Here is a 25,207-nt window from a genome sequence, read left to right on the forward strand (position 1 = left end):
GTCATGGATACAAGTAATTTGCTTGTTGTCTTGTGGGAGTTTCATTCCGCTAATTACCCATATCACTCGGTCTGTATCCCAATTATTTTTTTCTCTCCCTCTCCTCCTTCTATCAAACAAAAGTCTCTTTATCAGTGCGGGAAATTCTGATGTCAGCCCAGATCCTGAACTTGGCAGCCACCCCGTTCAGCTGGAACACATAAATGAGAAACGTTGCACATCACCAGCGGGTGCACAGGATAACGTTCCTCCTTGCTTCTCCCTTGACACTGCAGACACTACAATCTTGAGAGGAGCATTTTATCTTGCATGGTTTGCTGTTTTGGCAGTGCTGGATTCTTGTGGCAATGCTGGATCCTTCGATGTCAAGTAAAGAAGCTTGTGAAGAACTGGGCAAAAGAAGCCTGAACAACAGCAGCAAGTCAGACATCGCTGGCTGGATGGACTTCTGCAGTTGGCTGGTAGTAGAATAGAGTCTTAAAGAAATTTGTCTCAACATAAAGATAATTTGATGTTGTTTACAGTACCCTGTACTTTCCTCTTATAGTTGATGGATTAATTTTATATTTTCCAGTAATGCATCATGTATTCATGTTATATTTCAGATCCTAGTAAGCTCAAACAAATCTTTATATTAGTAATTTCTTATTCAGTGGTTCTGAAAAGGAACCATCCTTACAGTGCCTTCCAAATGTATTCACACCCCTTAAACCTTCAAGAATAAAACTATAAAAAGTGTGGAGGGATTTATATTTGTTCCACTGATACCCCTAAATAAAGTTCAGTGCAATCAACTATCTTCAGAAGTCACCTAATAAGTAAAACAGGATCCCCCAGGGTGCATTTTTATTCTCCTTATAAATGCAGCTGTTCTGTGAAGGCCTCAAAAGATTTTTAGAGAACATTAAAGAACAATAGAACCAAGGCCAAGGAACCAAGAAACACAGCAGACAGGTCAGGGATAAAGCTGGAGCGAAATTAAAGCAGAGTTAGGTTATAAAACAAAAGAGTGCTTTCATCAGATGAAAGCAACACTGAGCCATTCGAACAGATTTTACTCAGTTCATCATGAATCCTGAACACACTATCCTGATGGTAAAACATGGTGTTGGCAGCATGGCACACTGGGGATGCTTCTCTTTCTCCCCATCATCTGCTTCCCCCCATCATCCCTGAGATGATGGGGAACGGATGGAGCTACATACTGGGTGGTTCTGGAAGACAAACTGTTAGAGGTTACAAAAGAGTTCAAACTGCACCACCACCCCAGAAAGACAATAAACCTACAGCTAGAGCTGCACCACAATGGTTTAGATCAATAACTATCTATTATCTAATATGTGTTAGAATGACCTAGTCAAAGTCCAACTCTTAATCCAAACTTAAAAGAAACTTGTGTTCACAGATACTCTCCATCCAATCTGACATAGCTTAAGTTATTTTGCAAAGAAGAATGAACAAAAGTTAATGTCTCTAGATCTGCAGATCAAAAAGAACAACCTTTAAGCAGTTATTAAACACACTTTTCATTGAGCCCACATTTCTGTGTTAAAAAATATTTGATTGGTCTGACCTCATTTTCTAATCTTAAATGTCATGTTTACATTAGCTGTAAGAAGAAAATCATAACAGAAATAAAGGCTTGAAAACATCACTTATTGAATTGATTTACTGAAATAAATGAACATTTCAGTAATATTAAAACGTATTGAATAAGACTGTATACCCCAAAAAACTTGCTGCTGTAACTGGAGTGAAACGTAGTTCTCAAAGTATTGGCTTAAAGGGAGTAAATATAGATGCACACCACACTTTTCAGATATTTGTTTGCAAAAAATAAAAAAAATTTTCCCCTTTACGTTTATGCTTAACTTAAAATAAAATCATGACAAAATAGGTAGAGTTTTATGATTGTAAAGGGAAAAAGGAAGAACCAGTTCTGTTGTATGGGGCTTGGGGCACCTCTCACAGAGCAGCATCACAGAAAAAGTGGCTACTGAGATGAAGATAGCTGCTCATTTCAAGGACTCTAAAGTTCTTATGGCTGGAACCTCACAGAGGTTCCAGCCATAAGCAATGTGCAGGGATCAGATTGAGACTGTGGATGGCCAAACAATCTTAAATGATTCTGATCAAGATCAGAGACCAACAAAATCATCATTGGGACATCCTAATAATAAATTTATGTTTAAAGGAAAATTTCAGAAGGTAAATAAGTTTTTAGGCTGCTTTAAGTCAGATGAAAATGTCAAAGATTTTCAGGGGAGACATAATTTATCAAAAGGCTCACTGTATGACGTGTTTTTCTTATCCACCATCTGCATAATGTAGTTTCACTTTCTTACTTATTCATTTTCTTGAGTGTAGTGTCTGTACTCTGCTGGGTTGACTGGACTCCTCAGGTGTGTTAGCCACAGTAAGAAAAGGTTTGACAGAGAAGGTCCCAGGGTGCAGGCTGTCCCCGAGCTATTTACCTACGGACCAGAACCTCTCAGGGGGGAACGGTGGAAGCCGCGGCCTGGCCAGAGGCTATTAAAGCCCTGATGGCTTTTGACAGTAATTTCTTCATGAGTCCACAGCCCACGGCCTGCCAGCAGCGCGAATGGTTGCCTCCATTTGCCCATTAAAACACACAAATGTGTGCCAACGAATCATGCTCAATAGTATCTCTGTGCTCGCAGTGTGTTTGTGCATATGAGAGTAAAAGAAGTGAGGAAGCAGGCTTAAGGAGAGCAAGATGGGGAGGCTTTGCCAATCGTGAGAAGGTCCTGGTGATCGTGCCAAAAAGTTTGGAAGCTTTTCTTCAGCCACTCCATCAGTTCAGCCTGGAGTCCAAGCCATCAGGGGAACATATTGGGAAAACCAGGCCTTGACTCCCAGCCAAATCATAAAAGTGTTTATGTGCATCGGCCGCACAGAGGAGAAAGAAAATCACTTTTGATGAGTGTTTGGCATTGTGTTGGATGGGGCCTGGATCTTCAGGAGCTTATAAACTGCAGGGTGAGTTGGCTGAATGTGTTGCTACACCTGTAACAGGCACAACCTCAGCAGATAACATGGCAGTTTGGAGAAATCCAAATTTTCTTCAACATTTGTAACGTAAACAGCACACAAACCAACCTGCCATAGATTTGTTGAACATGTCGAAAAATAAACAGAAAACCATCTATATTTAATACTACAACTTATCATAGATAATTTCTATGTTTTCTAAGTTTTTGAATATATTTAAAAACCAAAAACGTTTTTTAACATAACAAATGACAAGGTTATTACAAATTATTGTTATTTTGGAGATTTCAGGACAGCATGTGTAGAGAAAGACTTAGTTAAGACTCGGCCTGTGATCCAATGAGGACATCTGGAAGAGACCTGGGGAAGAATAATGTTGCGTTGAATGTTCAACGCAAAGTCTTTGAGAAAGAAACAATTTGTTTCTTTCTATTTATAAGCCAATATTTAAATTCTAGGGGTTCATTTGTCCTCTAAGAGTGTGTACATTGACTTTGTGGGTTTTTCTGGATGCAATAGAACTACTACCATTGCTGTGGAGGGAGTGGAAGAGAGAGAGCGCTTAAAAAGGTCAAAGGTTTTCCAGGACTAATCCACTGTCAGTAATGATCTCTCCTCTCTGTTTCCCTGGGGTGTTAAACGCAGAGCACTGGGCTGGATTAGACCACAGAAAAGAGCGCGATGTGTTAATCATAAATTAGAGGTTAAGCCATGGCAAGCGGGTCAGTCTGAGGTCAGCGGCTCAGCACCTCAGAGAATTATAAGTGTGAAAACCCACTGCAGCCCCAGCATAATCAGGAAGAAAACAATGTACAGTGGTGTTGTGTGTGTCAAAGCTGGTCTGAGCTGAATGTTGTTGCTCAACAAAGAATCTTTTCAAACCTCACAGAGTGATTGGGCTATAGGCACCCCTCGTGAAGACAGGAAAAACATCAAGAAATGTTTTTCAAAAAATACCTAGCTCAACAAACGGGTTTATTTTGTGTCTCTAGAACCATTTTTGACTTGGTTAAATGTTTTGCATCATCCTGCTAACATTTACAGTGACAGATTTACAGTTTTCTGGCACATACCACCAGATTTCTGTCTGAAATCTCTTGGTATTTCAAAGAGTTAATGATTCCTGTCTCTTTTACACAGTTCCCAGGTCCTTTCAAAGAGAAACTGTCCCAAAGCATCACAGACTCTCCACTTTACTTAACAGTGGGCATAAGATGCAGTTCCACATATTCAACAAAGGATGAACTTTGGTTAACATCAAACTGTCCCAGAGTGTTTGGTGTTGAAAAGCTCAATTTTAGTCTCATCTCACCAAATCATACAGTTCCAGTTAAAGTCTTAATAGAGTGAACCAAAGGCCACATTAGTGGTCTAACCAGGACTTTTGGAAGAGTAATAGACCGACAGCATAACAGATCCACTGTATTTAACAGTGGGCATTATGAGTTTTTCCACATACTCATTATTCATTTCAGGCTGAATCTACTTTGGGTTTTTGGTTCCGGTTAAAGTCCCAGTTGTTTTTACACATTTACAATTATGATTGTAGGACAGAAAATGCCATTTCTTTGAATACCTTTCAAACAAGAAACAACCAGTTTGTAATGACCCTAACAACTTTGGTTTTGTTCTGTCAATTTGCTCTTGCTCTGATTATTTTACATTATAGTTGATCTTTGTTTCCCTGTTGTTTGGTCTAAGATTTCATTTTTATAATCTCAGAAGTTTGTTTTCTGTGATCCCATACTTGCTCTCAGTACCTCACCCTCCTGCTTTTCCCCAGCTGTTCTTCATTCAGTATTTAGACTATTTAGACTCACCTGTTTCCCATCCCCCAGTACGTAAACATTCATTGAGTTCATTTATTGTGGGATTCTCCAGCTACTTACCCCTGTAGCCTTTTCCTCAGTAGTCACCCTTCAGTATGCCACTGTTTGCAGCACTTCTCTAACAGTGAGTTTTGCATAGTTTTTTTACTTTCCTTATGCTCAAGTATTCTCCTAATGGTGGCAGTTTGGGTCCCTATTCAGCCTGGATTCTCAATGTTGTTTTCAACTTTTTAATTATTTCCCAGACTGTAGATAATGGCAAGTTCAAGCAAATAGCTATCTTTTGTAGCGTAATCCTGATTTAAGATCAACACACATCTAGCATACTTGAATGCCTTGTTCTCTTGTCTTTCCTGTTTTGAAAAGTGGATAAGGGAAATGGGCTTCCAGGTTATATCCCAGGGTAAAATAAAGTGTTTAATTACAAACAAAAGATTCATAAACAATCTGATCAACTTTAAAAACTAAATAAAACACGATTTATAAATCATTCAAACTAATTAGGTTCCCAAATTCTCTATTTCATAGAAACGTACTTGCCACACTAATGAGGTTTCACAGTTTATGTCTCATTTGTACATGAGGAAAATCTCTAACAAGAACTGCATCACTTGTTCCAATTTAAAATGTTGCCTTAAGGGAACTGGCAAACCTTTGTTCAATGGAAAGATGCACAACCTCTGCTATGCATGACTAATGCTTGGCTCTTAAAGAAGATGTCGACAAGTTGTTTTATTAAAGGCTGCACAAGAAAATACAAAAAGGCAAAGATATTACACGATTTATATGACAAGGTATGCTGTAAAACATGAATTAAGGTTCAGGGAAACAAAGGAATCGTCTGACTTTATTTCAGTTCTTACTCATGAGACAGACCCTAAACACAGCATCTATAGAAGAGTTCTTTATTTCTAATGAATAAATGTGAACATATAAGACATTTCTGTGATTTACTGCATGGTTATTAATACATTCTTGCAAACTGCTTTACAAAATACAGAAAAAGATGTAACCGATAAGCAGACAAGAGATTATGTGGTCTAATTTATTGATGCTATGGAGCAAACTATACAAATATCCACCTTGGAAGCTAACTGGGGGACAAAATGTAGCATCAAACACAAAAAACAGTTTTTTAAAGTACATTTTTTAGACACACAAAGGACACATACATTGTATGTGTTAAGTATTTCTTGCTTTTAGAACATAAAACAGTAACTACACTGTTCACAGATTCAGCAGTCTGTTTAAATATCTAATTTCTACAAAGTGAATTTACATTTTCTTTTTTAAAGTACAAAGTGCAAATACTATGGTTTCCACTGTTGCCGATTGGTGAGGGCAGATTCTCGGACTGAGAAGGAAGGTGTCAGAAGTCGGCTCAGCCCTGCTTCCTTGAAGGGTTCTGTGGAGGAAAAATTAACTTCTGTTAGACAAACAGGTTTATGTTTTTACAGTTTACCTAAATAATTTCATTGTGCATTGCTAAACCCAAACAGATTAAATTACACAACAATAAAATTGTATATGAGGCATTGCTGAAAAGTCAATGACTTAATCCAGTCATGTGGGCTCCAAATGACTAAATGATTGTAATGAATTGGATATATTTGATTTGCTTCTTACGTTTTTCTACATTTTGTGATTTTAAATATTTTGTTATTTTAAAGTGGGTCAAATTTGTTTTTCCCTCAAAATTTAACACACCATACCCCATAATGGCGATGTAAAACTCCCATTTTCATAAATATTCCATCCTTTGCATCCTGTTTCCACAGATCATATTTCGGATGTTTCCACCACTTGATGGGAACCTACCTGTGATAAATGTAGTTGACTGGACTGGATTAGAGATTGAACAGACATGTCTAGATATGGTGTGACAGTTGACATTGCACATCAGAGCAGAAACCAAGAAATTAAGTCACAGGAAATATCTGGCTTGTTAGACACCCAAGACTGATTATGTCAAAGTTTAAATTTACAGAATAATACAAAATAAATAAATTCCAGCACTGAAAAGTCAGTCAGTTTAAATTGTTTGGAAATCGAAGAAGTTTGCAACAGCTTCCAGAGATCTGTGAGCCTGACCAAACTGTATAATCAGTGTGAAAGGGTCTTGGTCACATAAATGAGAAGTAGCATCCAGAAGGTCAACCATTGCTAATCAAGCTTTTAGGGTAGACTGGCATGATTGACTGCCAGTGCTCACCAATTTAACAACAGAAAAAAACACCTTAGAGATTGTCAGACCAGCAGAAATAACATTCTTGCTAATATCCTCGTCACTGTGAAGCATGGTGGTGGCTGCACCATATCTGGGGATGTTTCTCTATTGGAACCTGATAACAAGTCTGCATACAAGGTAAGATGGCAGCAGCCAAACGAAGACATAGTTTTCTAGACCTCAGACTAAGGTGAGGATTCATCTTCATCAAAATAACAAGGTGTGGCTTCAGAACCTGTCGGTCAATGTCATTGGGTTGCTCATCCAGAAACAGTACTTACATCAAATTGAGCATCTCTAAAAAGACTTAAAAATGGTTACCAATGCTGCAAATCCAACTTGACTGAGGCTATCTGCATAGAAGAATTGTAGATGATACCCCAGCACAGGTGTGCAAAGCTTATAGAGACCCATGCACTTATGAAGATTTGACTGTGATTGCTGCTGAAGGAGCTTCAACAAAATATTGAGCAAAGTCTGAAATGTATGAACATCTGATATTTGTTGTTTTTATTTTCAATACATTTGCAAACATTTCAAATTACCTTTTTGAAATTAAATCCATTTTGGAATAAGACTGTAACATAAAATGTGGAAAAAGTGAAGGGTTGTGAAGACTTTCCGGATTGACTGCAGCTGGGTATAATTTGGATCTTTTTGTCTGAAGTATCTTGAGATTACATTTGTTGTGAATTAGAGATATATAAATGAACCGAAAGAAGTTAAAATAAATTAGATTAGGTGCTTTTATTTTACGCCTCAAATTTTTTTACTTGTTTATGAAGAGCTTTTTACTTACTAGTTTACTGGAAGGTAGGTCTTCCCCAGATTTGGCCCCTGTAAGGCAAAAAGAGATGTTAGCTTGGAACTGCATCCAACAAGGTGCTAAAAGTAGTAACGGTTCCATGTAATTGTTACTAATGTAAAAAAGATAGTAGAGCCGCACCGAACCGACTAGTGGAAAAGGGGCATTGCAGTTTTAATTTCAAACAGATGTAGACCAACACAGACCTCCCATGTTTAACAATGGGAGATGGAGAGATTTTTTTTTACAGACACAGACTGATTAACAAAGTGATTTTTAAAGCCCACATTCCACTATAAGGCATACCTATGCAACATTTAGGGTAATTTAGGCTGTAGAATTACAATGTTAAAACTTGACCAACAGCTAAAGTCTCCAAATATTTACCAACATACTTGAGATGTGAAGTTTTCCCTAGAGGACTGTCTTCATTGAACATATTTTTAGTCAAAGGAAATTGTTAGGATAGTTTAAAAATGGGGGAAAGAGTAAGATACGTGTATCTCAACAAGTCAGCGTTAACTACCTGACTAGGAAGTGAACTCCTCTACTGGGTTGAAACCAGCACCCCACCGACCAGTAGCTGTTATGATTTGGGGTTGTTTGGTTTTTGGTTTTTCTTATGTTTTTCACAGTTAAGGTTTTGACTCGTTCTTTTGTTATTATTCTTCTTAGATTTTGAATCATGCTTCTGTTATTTTCCTGGTCATGCTTTAGTTTTGTCGTCTTGTTCTGTCAATTAAGTTTATTCGGTTCACCTGTCCAAGTTAATCTGTCTCCTTGCTGCACCTGGTTTTCACTCCATATATACACTCCTGTTCAGTTGTTCATTGCGGAAACATTTCTCATGTCTTGTTCGCAAACCTAGTCTTGTCTTTTTGATCATGCCATGCCTGTCTTGCCTGCCCGTTTGTTTTGTTCCTGCCTCCTGCTTAGTGTGAGTTTTTGTAATTAAACCTTTTTTCATTTACCATCACAATGCCTGCTCGTCTGCATTCTGGGGTCCAATATCTCGTTAACCGTAACAGTAGCTGTTTGTTCACACTGGACAAACAGCATTTTGTCTGTTTGGTGTGAAGTTGTTGTAAGACTATGTTTTCTTAACACACCACGCAGGCATGCTCAACCTCACCCAGTAAGATATTTTCAAATTGAATAGCGCTCTCATTCTTAATAAACACATGTAAAAATGTTAGGTCTATGCTTCTTGTTAAAGTTCAAACAGTTCTGATGGTTTTGGGGCCCAAAGCAGTGGCTAGGTTCGCTTATGCCTTGGCCTGGCTCTGGTTGGCACCATCCAGATGTTCAACAATTGTGCTCGAATGAACAATACCGCTGCCTTCGACCATTGGAGTGACCCTCTGGCCCATCGGATCGCAGTTTGTGCCGAGACTCAGCTGTTAGCCGGACTTAGCGAAGGATGACAGAACCACACGTCCACAGAGACCTAGACCGTTTCTAAGACAGCAGAAACAGCTCTGGGGTGCTCAGAGTCTGTGTTTTACGGTGACTGCTCACTGGTTCTGACATAGTCAGTCAATCTCAAAGGTGTTCCTTACTCAATTTTTCCAGTTTTAAGATCTTAGATCGGAATGAGGAATTACAATTCAGATTTAGACTTTAAAATCTCTTCTGCTACTGATAAACAGACAAACCACTTGTAAATCTTAGATTTATAATCAGCTTTTATTATAATAGTTTTATGATTAATAATGCATTCCTTAATAAGCAGGGTGTAGATTGGATTATTGTTGATTTGTTTGTTTGTTTGTTTTTTTAGTTTAGTTTAGTTTCTTGTGTTTTAGTTAATCAGTGTTGTTTGACTGATAATAATTGTGACTCCTAATTTTATTGGTTATTAGCCGAAATTGTAATTCTAAAGCCTTTAATTTAAAGTGCAGGGATTTTCAGACTGTTTCATTCAGTTTACCTTCTTCCTTGGTCACCCCAAGACAACCCATGAGCTCCTGCAGGGAAAGAGCCTTGTCGTTGCTGATGTCACAGTATTCCACAAACTTCTTCACACACTTCTTTGGCTTGGACTTTTTGCGCAGGAAACGCTTGAAAGGCTTGATCTCCTTCTTTCCGATGTCTCCGCTGCCGTTTTTGTCCAGCTGGCTGAAATACCAGTGGACAACCCTCTCCTCCAGAGTGTGGCTGGGGTCAGGTTCTGCCATCCTAAGGGTACAGGTGCTTTTCAGTAAGTCCGAATATCATAAAAAGTGGATTTGTTTCAGTAATTCAAACTTAGGACTCATATATTATACAGATTTATTGCACACATCGATATATTTCTAGTTTTTATTTCTGTTTTGTTTAAAGATCGAGGGTTACAGCCAATGAAAATCCATCCCCTAGTTTCTAAGAAATGCATATTATTGTAGAAGGCCCATAAAGAAAGATTTTTATGCAGAGAGACAGGCTTACTGAAATGTATCTCCATGTACGGTAGGGTATATATGCAGTTAATAGTTGGTTTGGGGCTCATTTTGCATGAACCACTGCATCAATGCAGCGTGGCATGGAGGCGATCAGCTAGTGGTTCTGCTAATGTACTGAAGTAGGCTGAAGCCCAGAGAAGATCTGGCCTTTTCACTCAATTATAGAACAAGCTGCATGTTAGAACAAGTTAAATGTTAGAATGGCTTCTTGTTTTTAAGTCACCTATTTTCGGTGACTTTGTACATAGTGTGAAATGGTTTGTTTCTCTTTTTATTTCAGTCATTTCAGTCTTTCTAGTATGTATCATGTCTGCTTTGATTGTTTTAGTTCCCATTTATTAGTCTTTGTCTTGGTTTAATCTGGTTAAGAAATGTACAGCACTTGGCTAAACAAACTGTTTTTTAAAATCTGTTTTGTAAATTAAATGGTATCAGGTACCAGGTCCTGTTGGGAATATCTGAATCTGAATTCAACAAATTTTGGAGGGACATCATGTTCTTGCTGATGTCACCATTGTACTATATTTTCTCCACTTTACTGCCTTCACCGTATTTCATGGCCTGTCTGATGTCTTGGACATGTTTTGTATACTTCTTCTGACTGATAACATTTGAGAATAAGATCTCTCTGATACTTTAAAGGCTTCCTGTGGAGCACCGGCTTTATTGTAAGGTGCAACTAAGAATATGTGATTCATTTCATTCACTTTATTTTGGGGTGTGTGGAGGCCATTTAAATGAAGGCAGGTATTAATTCGCCATGAGTTTAAATGCTGTAGTTCCTTTTCAACACAGCCACATTTCTAGTTACAGGATTATCTACAAACTTATGCCATCATTGGCAATATTTTGGTTGTCATATTTTCTATTTTTCCTCCTAACAGATTTCAGTGTGATCTCCATTGGGCAATTGGTGGATTACAACGTGGACAGGTTACCAGTCCATACACAATCCATGCATACATAGGGAGGACATCAAACTCCATGCAGAAAGACCCCAGGCCAGGATTTGAACCCAGGCTAGGATTTGAACCTAGGACCTTCTTGCCACAAGCCGACAGTGCTACCGTGTCAACACCGTGCAACTGAACTACAGATCCTTCTCAAAAAATTAGCATATTGTGATAAAGTTAATTATTTTCCATAATGTCATGATGAAAATTTAACATTCATATATTTTAGATTCATTGCACACTAACTGAAATATTTCGGGTCTTTTATTGTCTTAATATGGATGATTTTGGCATACAGCTCATGAAAACCCAAAATTCCTATCTCACAAAATTAGCATATTATTAAAAGGGTCTCTAAACGAGCTATGAACCTAATCATCTGAATCAACGAGTTAACTTTAAACACCTGCAAAAGATTCCTGAGGCCTTTAAAACTCCCAGCCTGGTTCATCACTCAAAACCCCAATCATGGGTAAGACTGCCGACCTGACTGCTGTCCAGAAGGCCACTATTGACACCCTCAAGCAAGAGGGTAAGACACAGAAAGAAATTTCTGAACGAATAGGCTGTTCCCAGAGTGCTGTATCAAGGCACCTCAGTGGGAAGTCTGTGAGAAGGAAAAAGTGTGGCAGAAAACGCTGCACAACGAGAAGAGGTGACCGGACCCTGAGGAAGATTGTGGAGAAGGGCCGATTCCAGACCTTGGGGGACCTGCGGAAGCAGTGGACTGAGTCTGGAGTAGAAACATCCAGAGCCACCGTGCACAGGCGTGTGCAGGAAATGGGCTACAGGTGCCGCATTCCCCAGGTCAAGCCACTTTTGAACCAGAAACAGCGGCAGAAGCGCCTGACCTGGGCTACAGAGAAGCAGCACTGGACTGTTGCTCAGTGGTCCAAAGTACTTTTTTCGGATGAAAGCAAATTCTGCATGTCATTCGGAAATCAAGGTGCCAGAGTCTGGAGGAAGACTGGGGAGAAGGAAATGCCAAAATGCCAGAAGTCCAGTGTCAAGTACCCACAGTCAGTGATGGTCTGGGGTGCCGTGTCAGCTGCTGGTGTGGGTCCACTGTGTTTTATCAAGGGCAGGGTCAATGCAGCTAGCTATCAGGAGATTTTGGAGCACTTCATGCTTCCATCTGCTGAAAAGCTTTATGGAGATGAAGATTTCATTTTTCAGCACGACCTGGCACCTGCTCACAGTGCCAAAACCACTGGTAAATGGTTTACTGACCATGGTATCACTGTGCTCAATTGGCCTGCCAACTCTCCTGACCTGAACCCCATAGAGAATCTGTGGGATATTGTGAAGAGAACGTTGAGAGACTCAAGACCCAACACTCTGGATGAGCTAAAGGCCGCTATCGAAGCATCCTGGGCCTCCATAAGACCTCAGCAGTGCCACAGGCTGATTGCCTCCATGCCACGCCGCATTGAAGCAGTCATTTCTGCCAAAGGATTCCCGACCAAGTATTGAGTGCATAACTGTACATGATTATTTGAAGGTTGACGTTTTTTGTATTAAAAACACTTTTCTTTTATTGGTCGGATGAAATATGCTAATTTTGTGAGATAGGAATTTTGTGTTTTCATGAGCTGTATGCCAAAATCATCCGTATTAAGACAATAAAAGACCTGAAATATTTCAGTTAGTGTGCAATGAATCTAAAATATATGAATGTTAAATTTTCATCATGACATTATGGAAAATAATTAACTTTATCACAATATGCTAATATTTTGAGAAGGACCTGTATAAGGCATATGTTTAACTTTTTGAACAGAAACATATATACTCAATGACAGTCTAATTTAGTTTTTTATTTATTGCACCTGTGCTATTTCATCATATAAACAACTAAGACTAACTTCTCTGCAAGTGACCCACTGATGTGCATAAGTAATTGCATGAGGAACGTTTACATTTCCATACCTTCCGGCGGATGCTGGATCTGTGACAGCATGCACCATGTCTGTCGACAGCGCATCAAGAACACTCGTCAAGAACTCTGTTTTCTTTGCCCCGGGACAGCCTGCAAAAATCCACCACAGAGATGTGAGTTTGTAGGAGCATGCTGTATGCGGTACACATGGGACATAGCTGAAAGCGTTGCAAGAATGAAATATAGTCACCATTGAGAGCCTAATAAATGTTAGAGGAGCGACTTCTTGCACACCCTATCATTGTTTTAACATGAAAAGCACATAAAACCAATAGAGGAGAAATTCTAAGAGCCATTGTCTTTTACTTTCTCCAATAAAGAAAACAGTGTCAGAGACATGGACTAAATTATGTCCTTCTGCATCCAAAACATGCAAAACAACCAATGCTGATATTCTGTTGTAATGTTAGGATTAAAAAGTACTAAAATAATTAAGAGTAATTTTAGCAAAACCATAAAGTAAAATCCATTGTTGTTACCTGGTTAAAACAAACAAGGAAGGATTATTACATGCGGAAAGATGCGAAAATCTGGTGGTTGAATGACCCTAAAGACAGTAATTGTCTGTCAGGCCATATAATTTTAAGAGCAACTTGACTAAGGATGTTCCAGAAGAGCTGAAGGCTATGAAGGGCTGAGATATTCTTCCCTGTTTTCTCACAGTCATGCTTCCCTTTCTGTGCCTGCATAGAACAAGAAATTCTCCACAGGTTTCTGCTGTTTTTATAGCCCACTCCTTCAGGGCCAGATTCTCCACTGCAGGAGATAATGGTATGCTTTGCGCCCCTTTAACAGGTGGTGACCAGCATCAGTGTGAACACCCAGCCTCTTCTGGCTGCTCAAATGCTCTCATAGGCTTAGCATTCAGTGCTTGGAGGTTGAAATATTTGTTCTTGCTTGCATTGTTACACATGGAGCAGACTTGGCCTTTCATGACACAGGCCCAGTAAAGTATCTGACCCTGTCATTGGACACACCGGGGCCATGTAGAGCCTCTTGTGGTGAATTAGTCTAGACAGTCACAGAATTTTACCGTCAGAAGGAAGTGTTATTATGTGGCTGCAGAGAGCTGTTGGAGAGGACTGGTGCACTCTGTAATGTCGCAGGAATCTGAACGTGTCTGCACTTCATTCAAATAGGAAGTCATCAGGTAAAGCGTTAGCTGCTTCCTCTTGGCAGTAAAAGGTTTTCTTTTGGGACTGGGACAGACTAGTGTCTGTGTCTGTCTGGACAGTGTTTAACTGTTGGGCAGGACACTAATGTGCCTGCTGTCATTGGCTTTTCTACGTACATTTTAGGGCTTCAGTGGCAAATGGCTTATGTCTCTTTTTATAATTAGTGTAGCTGTATTATACACAAGTTTGACTGATGCAGCACAGATTCATAATGAGTCTTAGCACCTTGAAAAAGTAATTATTGAACCCTTTCCCATTTGGTCTTGTTACAATCACAACTATATGTGACAGACCAACAAGTAGTGAATCATTGGGAAGTGGAAGAAATGTATGCATGCAAATGAAAATCTGGAAACTGTGGTCTGCATTTCTATATATTTTTTCTGAGTGGATAATTTGTTGAACCATCTTTTCTGGAATAGCATCTGCAGTTTCTTCAGTTATATCTCTACCAGCTTCGTACATCTAGAGACCGAAATCTTTACCCATTCTTCTTTGCAAAAATAATTCAAACAAATCAAATGGGATGAAAAGTGCCTTTTAACAGCAATTTCCAAGTCTTGCCACAGATTCTCAGTTCTATTCAGGTAATTGCCATCCTAACACATAACCATGTTGTGATCTAAACCATTCCATTGTAGCTTTGATTGTAAGGTTTTGGTCGTTCTCTTGCTGGAAGGTGAACCTCCACTCCGGTTTCTTTTGTAGCCTCTAACAGATTTTCTTCCGGTATTGTCTTGTATTTAGCTCAGTCCATTTAACCAACAGCTCTTCTCAGCTTACCTGTCCTTGCTAAAATAAAGTACCCTTCCAGCATGATGCTGCCACCACCATGTTTCACAGTAGGGATGCTGTGTTCAGGGTGATCTTCAATGTTAGCTTTCTTCCACACATAGTGTTTTGCTTTCAGGCAAAAAATAATGATTTTGTTCTCATTTGACCAAAGCACCTTCTTCTAAATCTTCCTTGTTTCCTTCATGGCTTGAAGCAATCGTGCAAATATGACTTTGTATAACCTTTGGGCAGGAGCAGCTGTTTGGAGTGTGCAACTAATAGTTCTCCTGTCTAAATATTATCATACCAGAGCTATGTGTCTTTTCAGCTCCTCCAAAGTTACCATGGAGCCTGTCAGTTTAGATGTACTTCGGAACACACTTTTCACATTTTTTGTAAAGCATAGTCAAAACCATGAATTATTGAATTCCCCTTATAAATACAGCTCTACATTGTGTTAGTTTATCAAACAGAACCCCAGTGAAATACATGGAAGTTTGTGATTTTACTGGGACAAAAACTGAAAAAGTTCAAGGGGTCTGAATAAGTTTGCAAGGCGCTGTAAATGAAAAACCCTAATTCCTGAACCAGCCTCCACATGTCTGTTTAAAAGTTGGCCAGTGAATGTGTGTTTATATATGTGCTCCTGTGCATTGCTGTTAATAAGAAGCAGTGTTTTTCTGTGGAGCCACATGGAGCAGAACTCTGTCAGCACTCACAGCCACAGCTTAGGATGCCTGGCCCAATGCTACCCAATGATCCCGCTCCTCTAAGCGAGCAAGCCAGAGGCTCAGCTTTCCTTTCCTCCCCTTTTTATGGCAATTCACTCCATTCTTGCTTCTCGCCCCATAAACCTCTCAACACCAGCGCTTCAACAGCAAATGGGCAGCAGCAATGTAAAGGCAACATTTATAATTATTTTGGGTTTACACTGTGATGACGTTTACAGTCGTTGGCGCAATTGCTTATGAAGAAAACAGGATGCTTTGTTTTTGTCTACATTTTGGCTGCTTTCATAATTGGAAAGCTGGTTCACATCATGCAAGTCAATTTGGCAGGTTTAGAATAAAGTCTGTGTACTTATATTTATCAATGAATAACTTATTACTTGTTGTATCACATCAGTCACAAGGTCTTTTCAACAGGACAGTTAGTTTTCTATCTCCATACGTGCCACTTCAGGGCTAAGATGAAAAATATTTGGGAGTTTAATGTGACCAAATTGTCAATCTGCTTTTCTCTGCTTTTCATAAAATGTTCAGGAGTCCCTGATGCTCTCTGCGCAGAGACGGAGAACTGTTCTGCTGAATTCAGCACCTGCAAGGAGAGCGTATACCCTGGAGTGTTCCCTGGCACTGTGTTACATAAACAGTTGTGGATGAGAAGGGAACAGAGGCAGCTCTGTTCATATGCCGCTGGATTATTAAAATGTTTACCAAACCAACAAAGAAAAATACATAAAAAACAGCGGATTTGCCAAGAAATACCCAGGTTTAACCAGGACTTGTTTACAGGCAGAAGCTGAAACCCACAACTCTGCTCCAGCTTGTACTGTGTTGATTGCAGCAACAACTTATAGAAATATTTTATAAAAACAAAAGAAACTTTTCAGTCCGGAGTCTAAGAGGAATCCACAGGTTTCATGTCAAAATTACTTGTCATGGTGAAAGAGAGGGACCGTGTGGGCTGCTGCAGCTTTCCCTTTGTCTATTTATGTCATGTGATCTCCACACACAGTGCTCAGGCAGAAATTACAACATTCAAAGCAAAATGACACCTTTATGAAGTTTAATCAGAGGATTAGCTGGAAGCAGATAGAGGGATGTTATGAGCGGAACTGTTAATGAGTTGTATCAAAACAAAGAGCAAAATGCTAGCGTTAGTCTAACAATTCAGCAAACCGCTCTGCATGAAAACCTTGCTAGCAGGAACAAGAAGTGAGTTTATTGAGGACTGTAACTACATGTGTCAGGTCAGATATATTCTTAGAAACAAATGAAGCAATGCAAATATTCAGTGACACAATCCTATAGCAGCCTTCCAAACACAACACAACTCCTCCAGCTCCGCGGGGAGCCCAAGGTGTTTGTAGGCCAGCTGGGAGATGTATGCTGGGTGACATTGTCACACTAAAGTAATCTGCATGAATCAATAATAAAAAAAAAAATACATAAATGGAAAATAAAAACAAATACAAACAATGTTTGTCTTATTGTATATGCAAGAATGTCTTACATATGTTTTTTCATGTATAAAATGATCCCCTGTAATAATGATCTGAACCACACCTCAGCCAGAACTTAAAATAAGGCTCAGGGATTCTGAGGGGTGTAGCAGGAAAAGCGGAGAGGAGAGACGCTGCTGTCTGGACTGGTAAAGCTCCAAAGTTTGCCTGATGATGTTACAATTTTGGCTTTCATAAGAAAGTTTTAGTCCCAGCCATGGCACTACTGAGGACAAGGACTTTAAAGTACAAAACTGCGGACCACTGAGCGCGGTTTAGTTAGTTTTACGTTGGATATTGGAGATTCGTACTCCGTGGATTCAGCGGGGTTTTCCTCCCGTTACATCCGATGCAGGCAGTCTGATTATGGGCAGCTGCTCTCTGCCTGCTCCCTCCTCCTGAAGCTGGTTCGCTTAAAGACCATCACTACATTTCTGAACCAAACACGTTGTTTTACGATGGTATTGTTTTGTGTGTTTTGGGGGAAATGTTTGTGCATCTGAACAGCTGATTTTATGTGTGATCAGCTGATTTAGGATGTTATTAAATGCAGTGCCCCCTACCTGCGTGTAATTCAGAAAACTGACTTGTCTTATTTCTTTTCTTTTAGCCGTTAGGCATGGTCTATTATTTGTAAATAAAAATGTTATTTCTGTTGGGCGCGCTTCGGCTATTGTGGTCTTTAATATTATTATAGTCGCTCTTGAGTTTTATTAACTTTTCCCTGCACTACCTCTGCCAAAACCTTCTCATTTCTCCTGGTCCCATGGCCAATCAGTGAACAGCAGTCTGTTCACGTCACATGTAGTCCCTACTCAGCCCTGGTCAGACCTGCTCAGTCGGGCCAAGTGAAGTGGAACCGTCCTAAAAAATGCCAGTGGAAAAGAGCTGGTAGTTCCTCCAGCGTGTCTTAGGCCGTTCCCTGGTCCTCCTTCAGGCAGGACATGTCTGGAACATTTTCCGAGAGAAGCATCCAGGGGGCATTCGAAGCAGATGCCCGAGCCACTTCAGCTGACTCCTCTTGTAGAGGAAAACCGTTTCTATTCCAAGTCCCTCTCAGATGACCGAGCTCCTCACCCTAGGAGGAAGCTCCTTCCACCTACTTGTATTTGGGATTTTGTTCTTTGGTCATGACCCATAGTTCTTGACCATAGGTGAAGGTAGGAATGTAGACTGACAGATAAATTAAAAGCTTTATCTTTTGGCTCAGCTTTCTCTTTACCACAGTGGACCAGGGGAGCGTCTGCAACTCCGTTACTGTGGCAGCCAACCAATCTGTCTGACGATCTCTCGTACCATTCTCCCCTCACTCATGAACCAGTGGCGGTTGCTGGTCTTTAAAGGAGGGGAAGCTCAATTTCAAGATCCCTGATTTGCTCATTTCGCTGTCAATCAAAAAGGGATTCAGACTCAGACAGATCATCCAATCATCATGCAGAAGCTGAGCGTCCGGGCCAGACAAGGCCAGCCCACTGCCCCATGGACCCCCAGAGACGGCGAGCAACCAATGGGCGGGACAAAGCCCAGCATTTATGCTTCGCTATTGAACTCACTGTTTAAAGCACTGTGAAGCTGCGGGAATGAGTGAGAGGGAAGCCGTGTCGTTACCAGTGATAAGAAGCTGATTCTGAACAAAAGTTGAGCACGTTGTAGCGCATATTTAGTCAATGACATGAACACACAACAGTTTTGATCCCTTATTTTTTGACATTTTAGGGGAAGCTGAGCTTCCCTTGCAGTCTTAGATCAATCGCCACTGTCATGAACAATACCCTGAGATATTTAAACTCCTCCACTTGAGGCAATAACTCCCCTCTGACCTGTAGAGGACAAGTCTATGAAAAGCTTAGGACAAAATTCAAATGAATAATTGGCATTGATTATTATACAAATCTTAAACCTGAAACCATCTCAAGACATAATTTTCTCAAGCCTTTAAATGAATTCATATTCCACTGCAGTAGCATGATTTCACACTAATTTAAGTTAATTTATTCAGTGGATAAAATATCCCAAACTAAGTAAATTAGTTTTTTTTTTAAATTACTGATGCCCCAAACGGGTTTATTTTGGGTTTTGCAAACCATTTGTGAGTTTATAATGATATGTGTTTTGGATCATTATCCTGCTACTTATTGATGACACTTTCAGTTTTCTGTCAGAGGTTCCCACATTTTCTTTGAATATGTCCTTGAACTTTAAAGTGTTCATGATGTCATGCACTTCAACAGGGATCCCAGGGCCGCTGTAAAAGAAGCAGGCCCACAGCACCACAGATCCTTCACCGTACTTAAAGCGGACATTTGATGCTTTTCAATCCTTCCTTTTGACACTTAAAAAAATAATTTGTGGTCTATATAAAGCAGAACTGAAATACTTTGGTCTAAATTCCTTGTTATTGTAGCTCCACAGTCCCCTATTTTACCCCTACATCTGAGAGCAACACGTTTTGATGCTGTCCCCCCCCCCCCCCCCCCCCCCCCCCTTACAGATCGGCGTTCCACTTTAACCCCTTCGGCTTTTTTTGTAGCATGATAACAGAGATACAGTTATCTAGCGGAGCAAGGACAAGCCAAATTTGGCAAAAACAATGCAAAACTGTTTATGTAATACTATTTAAAACACATTACGGTTCTGTCTTCAAGGAGCTAAAAGCAGCACACAGCACCAGCTTAAGCGAAGGTACAATGCTACTGCTCTCAGAACAATGGCCAGGACTTCATATCACACACAATAAATTCATGTCTAAAATAATGTTTGTTGTCATTTTAGCGTTACTTACAGTTTACTGCTTTTCTGTGTCCGTTGTTTCAATAAACAGTAGGATCTGACCCCTTAACCAGATGAATTCTTTCAGCAAATCCTTGATACTGGCGGAGGTTGCTGAACAACTCATCCTTAAAGTGCTTCTCGCAGATGAAGAGTAATTTCCCCACTGATAGTTCAATGAAAAATAAAATTCAACCTGGCACTTCAAAGAATATCTGATGCTGAGGGACGGTGTAATAAATAAATTAATTAATTAATACAACTAACAACCGTATTTTTAGACTTATACACTTGTAGCTTCTGCATTCTTGAGCTTGGACTACAAAATCGCGGTCAGAAATAACAATGGTGGATATACGAAAGTGGTTGGCCAGAAGTTCATGACCTTGTTTAGCTGTTCCACAGCATATAATGTGATGTAACAGTTCAAAAAACATCATAGAGGATAGAGAAAACGGATAGAAAAATATAACCCAAACAGAATGTAAAGATGCAGCACCTAAATTTTACTTTTCTGCACTCCTACACACTCCAGGTACACAACAAAATGTATTTAAGGGCTAAAAAAGTGGATTCTGTATATGTCCCCTTTAACAGTGGGCACAAGGTGTCTTCACACGTATTCATTGTTTATTTCAGGTCAGACCCAGCTGGAGTATTTGTAGCTGAAAAAAATACAATCATAATTCATCTGTACAAAGCACACAGTTTCTTTTAATGTTGATGTTGGGCTCAGGGTCTTGCTCAGGGACCCAGAGTGACAGGTTGTGGGATTTGAACCAGGGTACTTGTGGCCTCTCCGGGATGCAAATGCCCTCCTCTCTAACCACTGGGTCACCACTCCCCCACTTGTGACGGTACTAAGCTTTGGGGATTTTTTTTCCACCCCTCTTACCATCATCACCACCATGAATGATAACCAAATAAACTTGGGACCCCATCCAGCCTGGTTTCTCACATTTCCAGGTGTTTTTAATTTTTGCTCTAATAGGTGAGTCGGTGTTTTTTGTGGGTTTTTCTTATTGAATGAATAGATGACTTCTGTAATTGAATGCCATGTTCTCTTGTCTTCCTCATTTTAAAGACTAGCTAAGATTAATAGACCTCTGTGTTAGGTTTATTTATACCCCAGGAAAGCACGGAAAGATGCATTACAAATCTAGAGCTTCTTACACCATAAACTTAAAGATTTATAGTGTCAATGACTGTGGCATTGGTGATTTTATATAAAGTAAAACTACATAAATGTACTTAATAAATGTACTCAAATTAAAGATTGGTTTTCTTTTTGAGGTTATCCTGCTAACTTTAAGGTTTTTTGCATCTTCATTTGAAGTGCCTATAACTGGGATCATATTACAAGGTGATTTAAAAGGCCAAACATCCTTTACTTATTGTACTGTGTTTCTGAAATTCTCCTAAAACCCACCTTACAATGTGATACATGATCATTAAGTCCATCCAGACACATCTGCAAATATTATTTATTATTATCTGCAAAGTTTTGATGGAAGTAGCTTGATGTAATTAAGACAACTATATGAACATTGCCCCCAAACCAATTTTCTGCTTTTAATTTAGCTATCTGTATTGCTATCAGTCATAGTATCACCAGCTGTCTCTGGCATCCTATTATTCATTATCTCCACCTCACCTCCCTGCTGTTCCTTCTCATTGCTTTCATTCACTGTCCTCCATCTCCAGTGTCAGTTGAAGATTAATCCTCCCCCCAATCCGTCTCTGTCTCCCTGCTTATTGACCAGTGAAGGGTGCTATCTGGTAATCCTCAGCTCTTTATCAAGCGTTTCCTTGACCATCAGTGCTAATGATGTCCACACACACACACACACACACACACACACACGCACACACACACACACACACACACACACACACACACACACACACACACACACACACACGCACACACACACACACATACTCATTGTTATCAAAGCATTAGAAGCTTGGCAGATCTTAGAGGCCAAGTGGTTAAAAAAAAAACCCATGTGGTCTGAAGAAAGAGGAAAAATAGTAAATTCCAATAACTGGAGACATACCTTGGAGATGTCTGCTTCTATAATGGTCCTTTGGTTTAGTTGGACGGGCTCTGGCATTACCGTCACACTTTGGCTGTTCATACCTGTGAAAAAAATGTGAATTAAGCCAAGGTTGCAATGGACTAAAGGAATTGTTTTCAACAGTGCAGCCCTCATCGTAAAATCAGAGGAATCCTGTTTTCCAATGTCCCAGGTCAGTTAAATCTTAGGGATCCAAATGATCATTCTGTGGTGAACCAGGAGCTCTGAAACTCATCCAAAAAGAGGGGAAGGATTTGGAATGGTAAGAGGACAGAAAGGGGAGGGATGTGATAGAAGAAGAGAGGCAGCCAGGGAGCGTGGGATACAAGGGTAGATAGTGTTGTCCTTATAACTGATATTTGACAGCGTCAAAAAGCTGGCCTGTGACAAGAAGGAAAATCCACACTTCCATATGTGTCCTAATGTGCTACCTCGCACTCTGCCTAGAGTCTTGTTAGTGTGATACCTTGCAATGTAGCTTAATAAGAGTGTAGCCAGTCCTGAACTGCCAGTCTGTCTGACCTCTGATTTGCTGTCATCCAGACCTCTGAATCCCTTTCTGTCATCAGCAACACAGATGTCTGTCAAAATGTTAAGGTCAGATGTGCTAGTTTAGCAGTTCCTTCCATGGAACCTTAATGGAACTTAGCAGGTCGTGTGTGGAACTTTCACTGAATTTACAAGGTGTCTTTGTGAAATGATTCAGGTACTTTAATAGAACTTTCATAGAACCAGCCAGGTACCGACCTGGGATTTTAGGCGTATGTGTATGGAGTTTCATGAAAGTACCAAGTAAGTTTCATAAACGTTCCAGGAAAGCTCCATGAAAGTACCTGGGAAGTTTTGAGGAAGCTTTTTAAACTAACAGTTGCTTAGAGTGCAGGGACTTTTAATTTGTGAAATCTATCTGAGTGGAGACAGAGAGAGAGAAGAACAAGAAAACATTCAGTCTCACTCCAGAAGCGTGAGCGTTGGCAACCCTACTTCAGTTAATAGTGTTCACACAGCATTTACAGAATGAATACAGGTCCTCTAGTCAAATTAGTGCCTTCCAAAAATAGATAAATCACATTTCTCTTTGACTTAGAGTATTTGTGGCCCACCTGGTTGAAGTCCCCGGTATTGGCCGCCCAGTATCTACAAGCACACACCAACAGTAGCCAGTGGAGGGGTGGCATTGGACTGGCTTATAGAACCCGCCATGGGCACAGTCTGGCACAAACACAGCGTCAGTATTACGCTGCCTCCTCTCCTCCAGGGCGGACTGTTGCTCCTGGTCACACGATGAAGCTGGAGAGAGTTCGAAATTTACACACAAATCATCAGATATGTCTGCAATGTCAGTTTTAACTTAGGTGGTCCAAGTAGCAAGACTTACCAAAAAACGTCCCTATGCGTATGTATAAACAAAGGATGTGTTTATAGTTTATTAAGGAGAACTCTTATCAGATCTGGCAAACAATTTTGGATTTCCACCCCATGCAGTCTTTCTGATTTTTTCATTCATTACCAAAATAAAATCAGTTGCACTATCAGCACACTTGTTATATTAGAGATGCCTGTTGAGGATGAGCTTTTGGAGACATTGTGTGTAGACTGCTATATCAGCCCCCCATGGCACTGTTTATGGACATTAACAGGCTAATGACTAAGTACAGCTCCCTTTGCCCCAAGTTAAGTAAATATTTGGACACTCCTTATGCCCTTTGTAGCTTAGTACGTGTGTGTGTGTGTGTGTGTGTGTGTGTGTGTGTGTGTGTGTGTGTGTGTGTGTGTGTGTGTGTGTGTGTGTGTGTGTGTGTGTGTGTGTGTGTGTGTGAGAGAGACAGAGAGAGAGAGAGAGAGAGAGAGAGAGAGACATGAGACTAAGGCAGCACAGTGATCATTACCAGGAGTCTACATGTGTACATGCTCCAAATTTCCATTAATAAAACAATTCTTTTGATATTGTCTATTGTTTGCATGCAGAGAAAAGTGGCCATGATGGGTGAGAAGCTGCATTTTATACAACCTCTCCAGCTTGCTTTCATGCAGCTCTCCAAGAAAGATAAGCGTAATGAAGTCAGCAAAGAAAGGAGGACCTTTTAATATATGAGGGCTTTTATTGCCAAGCTCTCCCTCCCTTTGGTGCATGCCTTAAGGCTCTGAGGCTGCTGTGGGATTATGGATATTCTTTTTCTTTGTTTATTTTCATAGGGGATCTTCAGCCACACAAAAGGGACCAAATTAAATACCTCTGCACTCTCAAAACTAACTCTCTTCACTCCAGTGCCTCTTTATTGGCTCACTTTGTTGGGGCCAGGGTGTTTTTTTCACCCCAATACACCAAAGAGCAAATGGTAATCAAAACCACCAATGCAACCTTTCTCAGGCTTATTATTGGTTGTAAATTATGATAATGAGATTCATGCACAGACCCACACATACACAGAAGGTTCTCATCAATGGGCTAGTCTAAAATACAGAAACAAACATGTTTCCCCTATGTGCACGAAACTGGTATAAAGATAAACACACACGTGCGTAAAAAGAAAAGAGTGGGAGATCAAGCATTTGTGCCATGTGGCGATAATTACAGGTTTGAAGCAATACAAGAAACCACAGTGAAACAGATCCTCAAAGCATGATGCACTTCAGCACCAAGATCTATTGGTTTCACAACCCACCATCTGTCCTTAAAAGACAGGAACAGCCTCAAACTATGATTGCTTACACACGTCAGACAAACTAAATGTGGACTTTCTGCTGAGGTTTGAAGACTTTCCAAAATTTCAAAGAAAAAAGTACTGTGAAACTCACATGATGCTCTGGATCTATTCTGCCGGTTGTAGGCCTGTTCCAACAGATCGGGGTATGGGGAAGTGACGTCTAAAAGAAATCACCAAGACAGTTTTGTTAGCAGGAGCCCAAAACACAGATGTATGTTTTCTGAGTCAATCCAGGTAGTTCACCAAGTTATACTATAAAACACATGACGA

At 40.1% G+C, this 25,207-nt stretch overlaps 1 protein-coding gene across 4 annotated transcripts in view; it reads right to left on the bottom strand.

The window, feature by feature from the left end:
- Positions 1-5,553: 5,553 nt before the first annotated feature.
- smoc2 (SPARC related modular calcium binding 2) overlaps positions 5,554-25,207 on the bottom strand; it is a 46,461-nt gene continuing 26,807 nt past the window's right edge. For all 4 annotated transcript variants that reach the window (XM_047350810.1, XM_047350811.1, XM_047350808.1 and 1 more), the window contains 7 exons: positions 25,029-25,097; positions 23,333-23,519; positions 22,209-22,291; positions 13,197-13,296; positions 9,804-10,051; positions 7,868-7,905; positions 5,554-6,246 (listed from right to left, as the gene is read on the bottom strand). In XM_047350810.1, coding sequence (XP_047206766.1) covers positions 6,223-6,246; positions 7,868-7,905; positions 9,804-10,051; positions 13,197-13,296; positions 22,209-22,291; positions 23,333-23,519; positions 25,029-25,097 — 749 coding nt within the window. In that variant the 3' untranslated portion in view covers positions 5,554-6,222. The remainder of the gene's footprint in view (positions 6,247-7,867; positions 7,906-9,803; positions 10,052-13,196; positions 13,297-22,208; positions 22,292-23,332; positions 23,520-25,028; positions 25,098-25,207) is intronic.

The sequence above is a fragment of the Girardinichthys multiradiatus genome, chromosome 22 (genome assembly GCF_021462225.1).
Source record: "Girardinichthys multiradiatus isolate DD_20200921_A chromosome 22, DD_fGirMul_XY1, whole genome shotgun sequence".
Taxonomy (NCBI): domain Eukaryota; kingdom Metazoa; phylum Chordata; class Actinopteri; order Cyprinodontiformes; family Goodeidae; genus Girardinichthys; species Girardinichthys multiradiatus.